The 15,510-nt window shown below is 41.4% G+C and overlaps 1 protein-coding gene across 5 annotated transcripts in view; it reads right to left on the bottom strand.

The window, feature by feature from the left end:
- The window catches only part of ADAMTS2 (ADAM metallopeptidase with thrombospondin type 1 motif 2), a 176,652-nt gene that overhangs the window by 26,566 nt on the left and 134,576 nt on the right, over positions 1 to 15,510 (bottom strand). For all 5 annotated transcript variants that reach the window (XM_061456941.1, XM_061456943.1, XM_061456942.1 and 2 more), the window contains 5 exons: positions 9,954 to 10,110; positions 8,996 to 9,101; positions 7,235 to 7,378; positions 5,197 to 5,329; positions 3,678 to 3,791 (listed from right to left, as the gene is read on the bottom strand). In XM_061456941.1, coding sequence (XP_061312925.1) covers positions 3,678 to 3,791; positions 5,197 to 5,329; positions 7,235 to 7,378; positions 8,996 to 9,101; positions 9,954 to 10,110 — 654 coding nt within the window. The remainder of the gene's footprint in view (positions 1 to 3,677; positions 3,792 to 5,196; positions 5,330 to 7,234; positions 7,379 to 8,995; positions 9,102 to 9,953; positions 10,111 to 15,510) is intronic.

Below are 15,510 nucleotides of genomic sequence, written 5' to 3'. Positions count from 1 at the left end.
GTATCCTCACTGTTTCTGTGGTGACTAACACAGCATACACTTACCCATCTGTCTCCTGTCTCCAAGAGAAGCTGAGGTCAGCTTTCTCAGTGGGAAATTATCTGGATTGCTTTGAGAACACATTAGTGTTTTCAGAAACCTTTTTTCTCGGTCCATTTTCCTTCTCAATAATATCTATTTATTTCAATATTTAATCATTCCCTTCCTTTCCGGACAGACTAAAAAATCATTCCAAGTTTGACTCAGATCCTCTCATTAGCCCGGTGCAAGGAAAGACAAGACCTGCAAGGTCTGTGCTGGATCCTTGGCACGTAAGCCAAATCCAAAAGCAACATCAGCTTGGCTGGCAGGGGCAGGTACCAGGCTCTTGCCTCTCTCCCAGAGAAGAAACAAAAGGGGCTCAGGTGGTGAAACCTTCGCTAGTCACTGCAGCAAGCAGATGGACGCGAGCGTGCGATCTCCTTGCATGAATGACTTTGGGTTTTATTTCTGTCCTGTGGAGAGCAGTTACCTACTTCAGCTGATACAAATGTCTCCCCAGAAGAGTAATAGCTTAAAAAAATGGAACAAAAGCTGATGATACAGTTCAGGAGGTTGGTTGGCTTCAGAAGCCTGAAGCCCACGGTGGAGCTGACAGAACTGTATACAGTAAATAAATTATCAGCTGAAAGCATATGTTTTCTTTTAATCCACAGAATGCTATGCAGAGTTAATCTCCGCACAGCTATGCCTCATCTGCATGGTTTACTACAGCAATTTATGGAGTGTCTTTGACTTCACATTAAGACTCCGACCCTCCATGTGCTTAACTTTACACACTGGAGTAATTTCATGGAATTTAATGTGAATATTCAGACACAGAAGTAATTGCAAGTTGCTGCATCATCAAAGCTTCACCAAATTGACAGAATCTTCCCTCTTGCTATTGAAAACTCAATCTAGTTTAAAAACTCAGGCTGGGAGCAATATGAAATACTTCATTTCCTTTAGGAGCCTACCAAAATAGCAGTTTTCTTCCCTGGCTGGGAAGCTCCAAGAGAATATTTTATTTTTCTCTCCCTAGACCCAGCAACTTATTAATTTGCTGCCAATTACCATAATGGTTGTTCAGTGCCTCCATTTGCACAAGGAGACCCATCAAAAAGTTTTTGAAACGGCAGAACCTCACTCTTCTGGCAACTTCTTTCAGATAACCACATGCACAGAAGAGCTTACATACATTTACATATATTTACTTAAATATACATCTATATGTGTGCGTACATAGACATATATAGACAGCATTAGAAAGACTAATCTTCCTTCCATTTTTAAGGGCCAGTGTTTAAGTCCATGACAGCCTGGGTGTGCAGACATGACTCTTATCAGCATGCTTGTTGATAATGTGCTATGGATCTCATGTCTCCCATCACTGTTCTTGCCCCAGTTAGGAAGGAGGCAGCTGGACTGGATTCTCCTCAATAGCATCTGCTAAGCTTGGGAAAGAGAAGAGACCAGTTCTCAGCTATGTGAACACCAGGCTTAGGTGCAAACATCTATGCACCATACGTCGCGTTAGTCTCGGGAACATCACTTTGGTTTCTGGCATTCGGTCCCCTCAGCTGCTGCAAAGCCAGGATGTTTCTTTGACACATCAGCAGTGTTGTGATTGGTTTGAGCTTAAAATAGGCCCTGGGAATTAGTGGTATGAAAATCATGAAAACTGCAAGTCTCTAAAGTGGGGAAAAAACGGATCTTCTTGAATTAACATCTTTAATTGCTTATGTTTCTGTTCCTTTCTCTTCTCGTGTTATTCCAAAGAGAATAGTGTATCACGTTTGAAGTTATCTTCCTCTTCCTCATGTGCTGATGAGGTATCACGGGAGATGTATCTGCAACATGTCAACTGAGCCCCAGCTTTGGGCAATATATGCATTTCACATTTCCTGCCCTTTCAGGTAAGAGTCTCTGGTATTTCCAAATTGATAAAGACAGTGAACAGGGGAAGACCAAATCAAAGGCAGGGATGAAAACGAAAGGAACAGATGGAAAAGCACTGATCTGATGTGCCTATACTGAAAACAACAACAACTAATAAATACACTGGTCAAACGCTGAGCGCCGGTATGCGAAGTCAGCTGTACAACCTTCCTAACGCTGCTATATTCTAAAATGTGTTCAGCTCAGACTGCTCAGCCTTATCTAATAAAATGTTTTTCATTTTCTGTCACTCTCTCTTCTTCTTGAAGGTTGCAATAGATTTATTTATCAAAAAAAAACCCTGGCACAGCTCCTTTGGGAATAAAACAGTCATAGTCCCATCATCTACTGAAGCTTCAGAATGTGCACATGCTCTCTTGCATCTCCACTGAGCTAAAAAGCCTGGCTGTCTGCACAGTTTGCTGGAGCCTTGGATCCCAAATTCCAGTCCAGAGAAAATTTTTACAGCTGAGTTGCATAATATCCTGACAAACTGTTTATAATGGAAGCACTGACAGATCCTCAACTGTATGGTTACAAGTCCTTTTTATCTTCTCATCTCTGCTTAAATACTAATATGAATGAATGGCTTGGGGAAGAGGGTGATGCAACAAAATGGAATATATTTTTTGGGGGGTTCATTAGTATTTTTAAGGCAAAAATTAAGATGTAGAAAAATGAATTGAAAGAAACTAAGATTTTGGATTATAATATTTGAATACATATATGTTTAAACAAGAAATAATGCTGTTACAAAAGGAATAATCTAAAGCAGAGAAAAGCAGAAAGTCATGGTTTATATGGAGTATGACTTGCTAGGGAATTAATTTAGCATTACATTGTGTTTTCACAAAAAACCACATTTCAACCCGTAAGAGCAGCTGCTAATACAATTCATTTATCACATAAATGATGTCATCCCTTCGGTTTTACCAAACAATCCTTCCAAGTAGCAACATCTTCCTCTCCCCCTCAGTTTCTGCATCCAAAGCCCAGGGAAGCCAGACTTTTACAGCAGACTTCAAAGGACTTGGAGTTCAGATCCACTATGAGCACAGCATGACCGCCACAGAAGGATAACAGAGACCTGGAGCAGGTCCAGCATGGTGGCTATGGGGTCTGAGCTGTCTGAGCCCTTGCCACCTTGACCTTTCCTCCACACTTCCTCATGCATCCCTTGACGCTCATCAAGGCAGCAAATCCACCTCTGCAGATCAGCCCTTCTCTCTTCATCTTTGCCATCATGTTGGTTGCCTCTAGCTAATATTCAACTCCCACATTTACCCTTTCCCTCATGGCAGCCACAGCAGTTGGGCTGTCATCTCCAGGACTTCACTGCTCTGCACCCCCTGCACTGGGGAGACCAGTCAGCATCACCATAACATCACTGATATAAACATAACTCCTCCAGCCTCACAAAACTCACAGATGAGTGGAAATATCCCTAGGTTTTGCTGTACCACGAAGACTTGCCAAGAAGCACAGGGCAATCTGCAGGTGCTTCCATGATTTGCCTGAGGATGGGGTTTGATGTTCACAGAGCTGTCATGAAGGATACACCAACCCTGGCCCCTACCTCCTCCCCTCACACTGCTCAACAGCCTTACTTGCACTCATGAGTTTAGGTCCTCAAGTTAGGTTCTTCTCTCATTCCCCTTGATTTTAAGGGTAACATCCCCAACTGCACACCAACACACATGAGCAACACCCGCTCTCACCTTTCCTGGTGCACACATGGTCCCGTCCAGCGGAGGCCCTTTCTTTGTTTTGCAGAAGTAGGGGTTCTCGGGGTGGCTACACCACAGCTGCTTGCAGGGATCGAACGTACGGAACTGAAACACAAGAAAAAACAGAGGGGACGATGCTTTGAGAGAGCTCCCACTGGAAACTGTAATAGGAGCTGCAGCACGGCGGGGCTTTTCCTTCTCTAGCTGTAAATGCCAGCTCTCATCACCGATTCCTGAGGAACACTCCAGTGTCTGTGTGTTATCTGAGCTTTCACGCAAAATCATCAGTGACTGAAGTGAGGTCCCACCTTGCATTCAAAGTCAGGCAAAAATAGTTTTACAGTAGTGACCAAAGGGACAAGGGGAAAAGGAGTCCTCCTGACAGTCAGACGCACGCTGTGTTTCCTTACAGCTTCCTCAAATGGTGCTGCTTCATTTGACAAAGAAACCATAAAATCCTTGTGCACTCATGGGAGAAGGAAACTGCTCGGACTGCAGCTCAGCTGCTGCAATCACCTTCTTAGGAGGATGGAAATTTGACCCAATGAATAAATTGGCATTTTACCTCTAGGTTGTATAGGAGAGGATGAGCACCACCCACCACACAATATACTAAAACATGATGTCTGGACATGCTTTTGGCTATTCTGAACAAAGAAGATCAGAAAGCCTCTGTCCCCCAGGCTCTGAAGAACGGAGGTAAGAAAAGACCCTCTTTGGCTGGGCCATTCTTCCAAGGCAGCATCAGTGAGAATTGTGTCAAGACACAGCACTACAGCTAATGCTTTAAAGGTTCTCATCCATTCTCTAGAGACAAAGCTCGGCACACATATTCCTGCAGATGGGAATGGAAGCAGAGATGTTATGTGTTAGCAGCTGCCACACCAGCTGAAAACATCTCTTTCCATTTAGTATTTTGTCCTACTTGAGGAGCTGGAGGTGGGAGGCACAGTCCTGCTGCAAAAGACTACTTTCTGAAGCTAATCCAGTGAGAGTTGCACTAATCTTGCTTTGCTTTAGATTTAGACTTTGTCTCATGTTTTCCTGGTGCAAGAAAGCCAACCATGTTATCAAGAGTCCTTCCAAGCTGCTCTACTCACTGTCAAATTTATTTTCTCATGTTGGCATCAAAGTGTATCATACTTTTCATAAAACTGGATCATGAAAGCAAAGTGTCCCATGTTTGTGCTGCAAGATATACCACCAAATCCATCTCCTTCACGCCTGGGTGGGAGTTTTGTAGCTCAATAATGAAGCCAACTTGTTTGCTTGAAGTTAATAGCTATTTGAGACAACAGAATAATTATTTCTATAACTCCAGTTTGAAACAAAAGAGACAGAGATACTTAAAATAACGTATTTGCCAACATTCAATTGTCATTCCTTGCTTACAGCTAAGTGGGCAAAACATCTTTCCTTGTGGGCTCCACTACACTGTCTCTATTAAGGGCATTTCACAGACACAACGCTTCTGGATGAGAAACAGCAGAAGCCAGACTTAAGTACTCACAGCTGTGCACATCATGTAGCCCAAACCAAAATCAAACCGGCACTGCTCATTCATGGAGTAGTGAATTCCTGGCAGCTGCGGAAGGGAAGGCCAGTCGTGTTCGAAGGGATCATCACGCAGACAATCGTAGGAACTGCAACAGGCAAAAATTAGAGTAACAGATGGGGCTGTGAGACTTGCACAGTGTTTGTAGTTTCATTGTCTTCTTGTTCCAAGCTAAACAGAGCCTATGATTTCTCAGATGCTGGTCGTGAAGAGCAGCTAATATTGCAATTACATTCACGTTAACTTTAACATATCGTATCCACCTTTAATGGATGCTGTATATAATTTTTCTGAAGCCTTTCCATTGTAATTTCCATTTACCTTGCAGGTAAATTCCTATCAGTCTCCAGGCTCCTTATGTGAAAGGAATCAAAGAAAGAATCCACATGAGACCCAGAAGAAAAGAACGTTAATTAATTTTCCATTTGTGGAATTTCTTGCTGCCTGTAACTGTCTTTCAAGTGAAGTTTTAGAAGCAGACACCAGGGTAAGCATCCGAGATTACCACTAAGCTTTGCAGTTTTTCCTGTGTCCTTGCTGAAAGCAGCAACTCATTTACAAACGTGTGCTTTCCTGCCTGCATTAAACGCTCATTTGCTCCCTTTCTGTTTCTCCTGGTAGCTCCCAGCTCCATCCATACTTCGTACAAAGCTTCCTTTCTGTGAGATGAATATGGGAGTATCTCCCCTCCTCCTATATAGTGCAGACAGCCTGTATTGTACTAAAATCACACCTAAGTTGTTTGGAGGACAAAGGACTGATGCTAATAACCAATGATTATACTGTGTTAACCATTCATTGATAATTCACAAAACCAACATGGTCAACAGTATCTCTGAAATGTCTCTGAGTTACTTAACAGACATGAGGACAGCATAAACAAGTCTGCTCTGGCAATTGTTCAGGTTGCCTTGAAGATACCAATGGCTCAAAGCAGAATTTTGAGGTTAGATTCACTACAAAGCAAGCCACCATTTTGCTTTGTTACAAGATATTTTCAAATAGCTGTATTTAAAAGAATGTAAAGCAGCTCTAGGCCAGATGACTTTTATTTAATGTCTAATGCTCTGAAGGATCTTGCTAATTGAAACAATCATGCTTCCCTCACGATATTTCTATTCCATTGCCATACCTAAGATACCCAAGATAATACAAATATTGACAAAAAGACCGACTTGTTTTTATTTCCTGTATTTTGCTGTATTTTTTCCCTACTCATTTTCAGGTTTTGCTAAGCATCCTTGTAGTTTCCCCATATTTTTGCCATACAACTTGCACTTAACAACAGGGGAAGTTTTTTTCTATATGGAGCAAAACCATGGTCATAAACATCACAGTTTGTCAAGGAAATCCAGAGCAGGTCTAGTGCCCTAAGTGTCAGGTTCAAAGGGAAGGCAAAGGACACAGATGAAGCTGTTTAAACAGGTTTTACATTTAGGGCACCTGAAGGAAAAGTAACAACTGAAGAATTATTTCTAGAACCGTGCCCTTTCTCTGGATATCTTAGAGTCAAGAAGAGCCCTGAGCACTTGAAGGGCAGAATTTCCTCTTTAGGCAGTACCATCTTATCATTGACAGGTATCATAAGCAGCAAATGGCTTTTGAAGACAAATTTGGTATCTGTAAGATAGACACCACAGTGCTGAGTAGCATAAGCACTCCTCCAGCCAGACACTACGTTAGAGAGGGAGGAAAGTTAGCAATGAGATTTGTAATAATGCCTTCTCATACCCCTTGAGAGGACAGCATATATGCTATCAATATCCAGAAAATGAATAGATGCAAATGAAATGAGAACAATTTCATATGGGCAGAGAACTTGCCTTATTATTTGCAATTGATAGGAAAGTATCTTGTTCCCAATAGGAGCATCCTTTGTTTTAGTCAACCCCATTTTAGTAACTAACAAAAGGCTAAAGCACAAATGCTAGATGCAGAATTGTTCTTACATGCTTCCTAATCAAAGAAGAGAGACTGCTTAACAGCTACTCACTGGAGATATCGATTCAGCTCTTGCTGGCTGCAACGAGACCAGTGGAAGCGATGAAATGCGGCTTGCACAAGAGGGGCCATGATGCTCCCCAGGCGTACTTCGTCCCCACATCTGTTCCCTTGGCCATCGTGCTCCATGCCTAAACTGCCCCACACAGGAGAGAGCCAGCACGGTTATATTGCAGGTGAACTCTTTGTGCCCAAGTGCTTCCCCATCCCAAATGTCACCAGTGGTTGACTGCAACGAGGTTCGTAAGCCTCATGACCCTTGTCCACATGCGCAAAGTCATAAGAAATAAACCAGGGTAAGCCTGAAGCTAAACAGCTCATCTGTAGTAGCTCCCACAATGAAGTGTTGACCCTTGAGAGTACTTTCATGTGATTAGCTGAATCCTCTAGACTAAAAATACCTTCTTTGGACTTTGGTGCACATCCACATTTGTGAATTACTACAGCTCAGTGAATCCATTTTTGGATTAAAGAGCTAGTCCACCCCCGTGGAGTATTAACACAAATTAATTCATACTCCAATCTGGAGCTATTCAGGAGTTTATCTAACTTTTAAAACATCACACCTTAGCTTAATTTGAAGTAATCTGCAATTGTAGACAAGTCCTTTCCATGAGGAAAAACAAGGACACCACACCGAAAGCTAGTTTAGACTAGCTGCTGGAATTGCCCAGTAGCATTCCCACATTGTTACATGTGAAACAGCCTGGAAAGTATTGGGTGCTTTCCAGAAATTATCCCAAAATACAGATATTTAAAAAGTTCTTTTCATTTTATTATATGTTTTCCCCTTTTCATTTGTTAGGATTTTCTACTGCATTTTTTTATAAGCACTGTTTGACTAACACGTGAAATATCTGTCTGCAATTTAAGCCAAATTAACAGAGTGTGATTTGAAGGATTACAAATGTTCCCCAGTGGAATCTCTTTTAAAGCTCACTCTGTCTTCTTTTTAATCCTAATTCAAAAACTCTGGAATCAAATACCATCTGGGTATCAGTTCTATGTCCCTGTCTAATTAAGATACATTTACAGTGATTTTAACTTTTTGTTTTAAAGCCCTTAATAATTCTGATACAACAAAGAGAAAAGGGCCTGCAAGCTTCCTTAGGGAAAAGAGAATAGATTGAAACTGTTCAGAAAAAGCCTTCTGGGAGCTGTTGTTCTACCAAAGAGAAAATGGGAAATCAGTGGGTGTTCTCTGCAAAGAGGGAAACTAAAATTCTCAAGGAGAAACCAGAATCGTGATAAATGCTGCCCAGTAATTGGTTCTAATTGCATCAGTAAGTAAAATGATTGCATTTTTTTCTATGAAATATATAGAACAGTTGTAACCTCAGTGCTTGGCACCTCATTTCTATACAGTATTGTATCCTTTCCCAGAAGTAACATATACAGATGATGTGCTTATTTAATATGGATTGTTTTCAAGACTCATGTATTCCACTGACTCAATGAATTCATACATTATGAGTACTTTACATTTCCACCAGATTACAATACATCATTCAATCTACTCTCACAGCAGCCCAGGAAGATATTTTGGTATTAGTTCCTTTTTCCGTTTGAAAATACCCGAATATAAAGCTTACTTAAGATCATAAAGAAAGCATTGAGAGAGCTGAGACCTGAAGCCAGAGCCAACCATGAATATTGTTTCTTAACATAAATTGACTCTTTTCAATGTCGTTGGTATTTGTCAGCACCAAAGACATTTTAAGGTAGGACACAGGATGCCCACAGTTCTACTCACACATGTCCAGTTTCATGAGCCACCACAAATGCAGATGAAAAACCATCCTCATGGTTCAGAGTGCAGCTTCGAACAGGATGACACATTCCAGTGACCGGAGCGTAGCCTGTGAGAAATAGCAAGTGTTCCAGAAGTATGGGAAGGCAATGTGGTGAGCAGCTCTAGGACAAACATCTGTCTTTTGCTGTGACACAAACATAGTTGATGTGCTCCTCTCAAGAGGCCTCTGTCCCTGAAACATTTAATAATGTGCTCCCTCATCTACGAAACAGATCAAACCAGCCTGTTGAATAAATGAAAACTAAATTCCCAGCTCACCGAGGGAAATGCTGTTACCTCTGGACCATCCTGCAACTGCCTTCCCTAAGCGCATGATGCAACAGGGGAAAAGGACACTACATGCCTCTGGGTTACAGCCCACGAGGAGCTCAGTGCGGTTCCAGCCCTCAGGGAACAAGTGAGCAAAGCCCCATCCCTGTGCTGACAGCAGACCTGGCCAGCCCAAAAGAAATGGGAAAGCTCTGAGATTTATCCCCTCCAGTGAACAAACCTGAGCTCACAGGAGCAGAGCCCTGAAGAAAGGAAAAAGTGGACAGCACGTGGCCTTGCTGTTCCACACCTCACCATAACAATATTTCTTGGCAATCCTGCTGGGACATGGCAACAGCTTTGGGGAGTTTAAACACAAAATCTACTCTTTAATCTTTCAGCATTTTCAGGACTGTTTACATATAGATCCCATTTTCTTGGCTTCAGCAAGAGCAAAGAAATGATCCAATAAACAATCCCCCCAGTAAGAAAGGATAAAATAGTGACACAATTACAACTGAAAATGGCCCCATGCAGAGCTCTTGGGGAAAGAAAACGTTAACCAAAACTAAGCAAAAGATGCACAATTAAACTTTGCATGACTAAGGGATGAACACAAATGCCAAACAAAACCTGATACACATCTTACCTTGCATGCCAGATGGACCAAAATCCTGCCTTGTGAGAAAGATAGCATGGTCGTGGTATTCTGCATGCCCAGTGTCAGGTTTCTGCTGCAAGTAAGCCCAACGACACACATTCTCCAGGCTTTGTGAAGGGTTCCCAATCTCTATCAGACTCATAGACTGCACATGCACAGGGGAAAAAGACACCAACAGTTCCTTATTAAAAGCTTGGGCAATTGTTTTCCCATCTTGTTCAGTTGGGACTAAACATCCCGTTTCCATTACAAGTTTGTTCTTAACAAAGAGGCAATTACACTTCAGAAACAGATTTTACTGGATCAAGAAAGTAAGAGAGTAGCTGAAGTTCATGGTTAGATTAAATGTGATTTCCTCAGTTAATGAGATCTAAGATACAACAAAAGAAAAAAAAGAAGAAAACCAAAAAGATGAGTATTTTAAAGACAAAATTGATACTGTGCATTATTATATATATGCCACTGGCTTGCACCATCACTTCCGGTCTGGTTATACAGTTTCTGATTGAGGCCATGCCTTTATCAGAACTGCAGTGGCTCTTGGCCAGCAGAGACAAACCTGGCATGGGAAAGAGTAATGTGTAATGGTGAAGGAAGCAAATCACAACAGCAGCAGATAGACAGCACCCTGCCCTGGTTCATCAGCCACTTTTGCTGTGAAACTGAGGGGTTAGGCTGTTTTGTCAGACCTTGGAATGCTACGGGATCCTCTGTGAGTGTAAAACCTGAGAGCACTTTTTTCAGCTGTACTTGAATCATTGATTTCAGAAATGGACTTTCCCAATGACTATCTCTAAAGTGCGTTTGCACTATCCCTTCTGTATCTGAAGGTCATTCAGAAGGTAACCGTGCCACACCATTCTCCCTATAAACCACATGTTAGGTGTGGTGTGCTGACACGGTTTAGCCAACTCAGATGAGTGTAAGGTGTGGTGCAAAGCGCAATTCTTTTCAATAAGAAAGAGAAAGAAATGTTAAAATCCAACTAGTACATTTGTACTTTCTTAAGAATTCCCAGCTAATTCTACTTCGTTCTGTGCATTGCTAAGACATAAGAAAGCTTATTGTATGTGGGATGCTATAAAATGCATGACTAATTGACCCATCCCAGGCCATCCAGGATTTGTAAGAACTACACATGTGAACCCTGGCTCTTCCTTTGCAAAAATTATATTGCCATGACAACACTGTAATCATAACACAAACCACTACAATTTAGATGCTATACTGTACTGTAAGCATTCATCATTCCAGAATACTTAACATAGAGCAAAACCTTGCCTAGGCCAAAAATAAGAAAGAAGTAATATAGTTCGTTTTCAATTACAGATGTATTTGACGTGTCCTCTAATTGAGTGCATGATGGAGTACACAGAGGATTGACTACATGAAAAAGAAAATCCTCAAAGGGTTGTGGAGGAACAACTGGAATTGATAAAAGGAAAGGCTGCCAAACTGAGGTCTGATTCTGGCAAACTCAGAGTATTACAGTTCTGCAAATGTTCAGAAAAACAAATTAATAAACCAAATAGAGGCACAGTCTGGATTCTGATACCACTGTGGAATGAAAAAGTTGTAATATAATCCCACATTGGATCATACTGCTTCCAGCCATAATTCCCTTGAAACTGAACTAATAACTGTATTTAAATGGTGGGACAGTTGTGGTGCCTTTATTGCATCTTTGTATATTTATAAGAACAGACTTAAACAAACTTTGAGTCACTATTACAGGGTAAAATCCTGGATCTTCAAGCAAAAATCCTATTCAGTTTAACAACATTTGACCATTGTTGAAGTGTTTAATAACATCCATCAGAGGTAAACCAAAAACAAACAAGCAAACAAACAAAAACCCTATCTCCATCATCTCCACCTTGTTCTCATTTCTCCAAAACCTCACAGAAGAAATCAATGCCTTCAAGGAGTTCAGTGAGAAATCTTATTGCAAGATTCAAAAAGCAAAGAATGCTGTAAAATGAAGTTGAGAAATCTCAAGGCATGTGTATCACGAATAGTTCTTTGTCTCCTGATGACCTCCTTCTGTACATTCTACCAAATGAAATTCATCCCATTTTAGAAGCTGCATTGATTGAAAAATGGACAAAGCACACACACTATCAACGTGTGCCTTGGTTTAAGGGTATATGAATACATATAAAATCTCTGCGTGATCCGCAAACAAGCACAGAACATCAAAAGGTCAACAATTTCCAAGTAACCACTTTATTATAGCTTTCTTCTGTCATATGCCACCTCTTCTCTGCCCACTAAACTGAAACCTTGAGCGTGGACTCCAGCACGAAAGCAGAAGATTACTCTTTGAATGAACTAACGTTAAACTGCAGCAGCTTGCAGCACTTTCCTGATGAAAACCAAGTCTGCTGCAGTGAAATGCCCAGCAGCTCCCCCCGGTTTGGGCATCTGGCATAAGTCAACAAATGTCTTCACTGTATACTTACGCCCATTCTGAGGGCAAAAACCACTGGTTCAGTCCAAGAGCATGTCAATGCTTATTTATTAAAACAGTTATTTTTGAGTTTGAAAGGAGGACCAACTGGTTAATGTGGAGCATTGTGGGGTCTTTTGCATTCAACACAATGGCGAAAATGAAGAAAATCCCTTTGGCAGTAGAGGGGAACTGAGAACACACAAGTCTATAAATCATCTTTCAGCTGACCACCTGACTTCTTTGCCAATGACAGAATTTTAACATCATGAGTGTGGCACGTAAAATTGAACCTTACTGCTCTTTAATTTGGTAAATGAGGTATCCTGTAGGAAGTGAGTTATTTTAAGTGTCCATGTGTTACAGATACAAATAGCAAGTTGAGGTTCTGTGTCAGTGAAGAAGGCTTCCAAAGAGGAAATACTCAGTCTACCTGCTGAGTACTCAGAGCCCACTGAGCATTCAAATAATCTGGCCACAAATCCCTTGTCTTTCTTCATTGTAAGCAGCCTCAAAAGGAGAAATTCACTTGATTCCTAGCAAATTTTCAGTCAAGTTCCCAATTTCTGCAACTTGTCAAGGACTTCCAAATCAGAAAGGTTCCAGCAGTACTAACAGTGAATACTGCATGGCCAGCAAACTGCTGATATGGGCTCCGAGTCAACCTCACCATGCTATGCAATTGCCCAGGGAAAAGAAATAGAGGAACGCATATATAGTGTAGTATTTCCCTCCACATAACCTCTAAGGCTTAGGTAGTCTTTGGATTAGAGATTTCTTGAGCCAAACATGCCTTTATATTGCATTTTTATTCACTTTTCCAGCTGCCTCACCTTTACAGATAAATGCTGCTGTCTTGCAAGAAAGGAGCTTACAAAATCATAGGACTAGGCACATCTTGTTACTAGACAGGGCAGATGTAATACATGTTGGAATTAACTCTTGTAGAGTAATTAGATAACAGTTGATAATATTTTCTGTTGAAACTCAATGGGGAGCTTTCATCAGACTCAGAAAAGCCCAGCCCCTCATTAAATGATAGTACAGTAAAAAAGAAGAGAGAGATGTACAGTAATAGGGACAGAAAGTAAAGATAAAATCCCTCTTTGTCAGATTGCAAACAGACAAAGTCTGGGGGCTAGCAGGCTGCATATGGAGAAGAGATGTAGGTGTTTCCATTGGCCAGCGAAGGGCACATACTGCCAGCAACATGCAGGCCCTGCCACTGGCTGGGAGCTCAGACCTGGCCGGGAAGGACTTCTTTCCAAACAGGACAGCAGGCCTGCGGAGAGCATTACTCAGCTGATCAGCAGGAAATCTGCCAATGGAAAGAGAAACTTTCCTTCTCACAGCGAGAAAAGCAACAAAATCTGTGGGCATTTCAGAGAACTGCTGATGGAAACAGATGGAGATGTTGGCCAAGAAGTGGAAAGGTCTCAGCTGGGAGAACATCCCCCATGCAAGGAGACACCACAGAGGGTTATGAGGACAGTCTACCCTAGAGAACCAGATGAAATCTTTGCTCTGAGAAACTCAAGATGTACTAATGCCTTGCATTTTCCTTCTTTTCTGATTCTGCCTTTATTTCTTCTCTACTCTCTTCTTTCTTAGGTGGAAGCAGCAGAAAGAGACAAAAATAAACAACTGAGTTGCAACTACCACTCATATAAAGAGGCAAAGCAGGGTAACCCAAAACAGGCAAAGCAGGGCAACCAAAACATTCTGTGATTCTATGAAATACAAAGTTATCTTAGAGGAAAACCACAAATTTAGTCTACATTCTACCCAAACTTGTCAAGAATGTCCACATTGCCAGTCCATGTGAAAGACGCACTCGTATCACAAACAGAATGGCACCTTTCCTTAACCAACGGCTTTATTTATCTGTCATAGAATCATAGAATAGTTAGGGTTGAAAAGGACCTTAAGATCATCTAGTTCCAACTCCCCTGCCATAGGCAGGGACACCTTATGCTAAATCATATCACCCAAGGCCTCGTCCAACCTGGGCATAACTGGGTACAACTTTGGAACGGTGCTGATGAGCAGGTACCTAATGATAGGAACTTAAGAAATTCAGGCTGGTCAGCAGCTTGATGGAAAAGGACCTTTCCTAACTCATCCATTAGGTGGTGCTCCAAGAGTACCAATGGAGAAGGCTTTGCTGCTGCTCCAGAAGGAGCAGAAATACTCTTAACTTGATAGGCTTCAAACTATGGAAGCAAAAGTTGGACCACAGCAGTGCGTGCACTGGGGAAAGAACTTAACGTATGACTTTCCCCTCTTGAACATTTAAGTCTCTGCAAAACACACTGCTTACATTGCACTTCTATTGTTCATCGCATATTGGATTAGATCTTCTATATTGTTCTCTCATTCTTAACAAAACAAGCAAAAAATAAACAAACACAATTATTGAGTGTCCATGGTAACTGAACTAACAGAAATAACTCATTCAGCAAACTGTCATTTTGCATTCAAAGGATTTGTAAAGCTTTCTTATGGCAGCATTTTGTAAACATTTTTCAGTCTCTAATTCTGTATAAATATAAGCAGATCAGGAATACAAACTACTGCTCATGCTATCAGCCAGCTTTACAATTTTCAAGGTCCCGAGGAAACACAGTAGGAAATTCTGAGCTATGAGTCTAATACATAAATAAGGCACAATATCTCCTGTTATCTTTATCTCCACCCTAAATATATGAAAAAGTGCAAAAATACAAACAGCAGCCAAAATGCTATATAATACATAGGTTCTAGCCTTGCAATTCAGCCTGTGCCAAACTGGTTACTGGATATGGCCAAAAACTGGGGTGAAGAACTTCATCTTCAGACATGTTTATATACCATACTGCAAGATCAGGGCTTGATGCCTGCTGATCAGGTCTTCTGCATCTACCAATGGGAGTGGGAAACTAAGATACTCAACTCACATTAGTGACCTGACAAGGAAAGGCTGGAGAAGAGGGGGCTCAGGGACATGTCATCAATGTACGTAAATACCTATTGGGAAGAGAGTAAAGTCAACTGAGCCAGTCTTCTCAGTGATATCCAGAGAAAGGACAAGAGGCAATGGGCACAAACTGAAATATA

This window comes from Pezoporus flaviventris, unplaced genomic scaffold, assembly GCF_033815535.1.
Source record: "Pezoporus flaviventris isolate CSIRO_AGI_PZ_B2104156 unplaced genomic scaffold, CSIRO_AGI_Pfla_v1 ptg000023l, whole genome shotgun sequence".
NCBI lineage: Eukaryota > Metazoa > Chordata > Aves > Psittaciformes > Psittacidae > Pezoporus > Pezoporus flaviventris.
The sequence above is the reverse complement of the archived record's forward strand: the minus strand, read 5'-3'. Positions and strand labels throughout refer to the sequence as shown.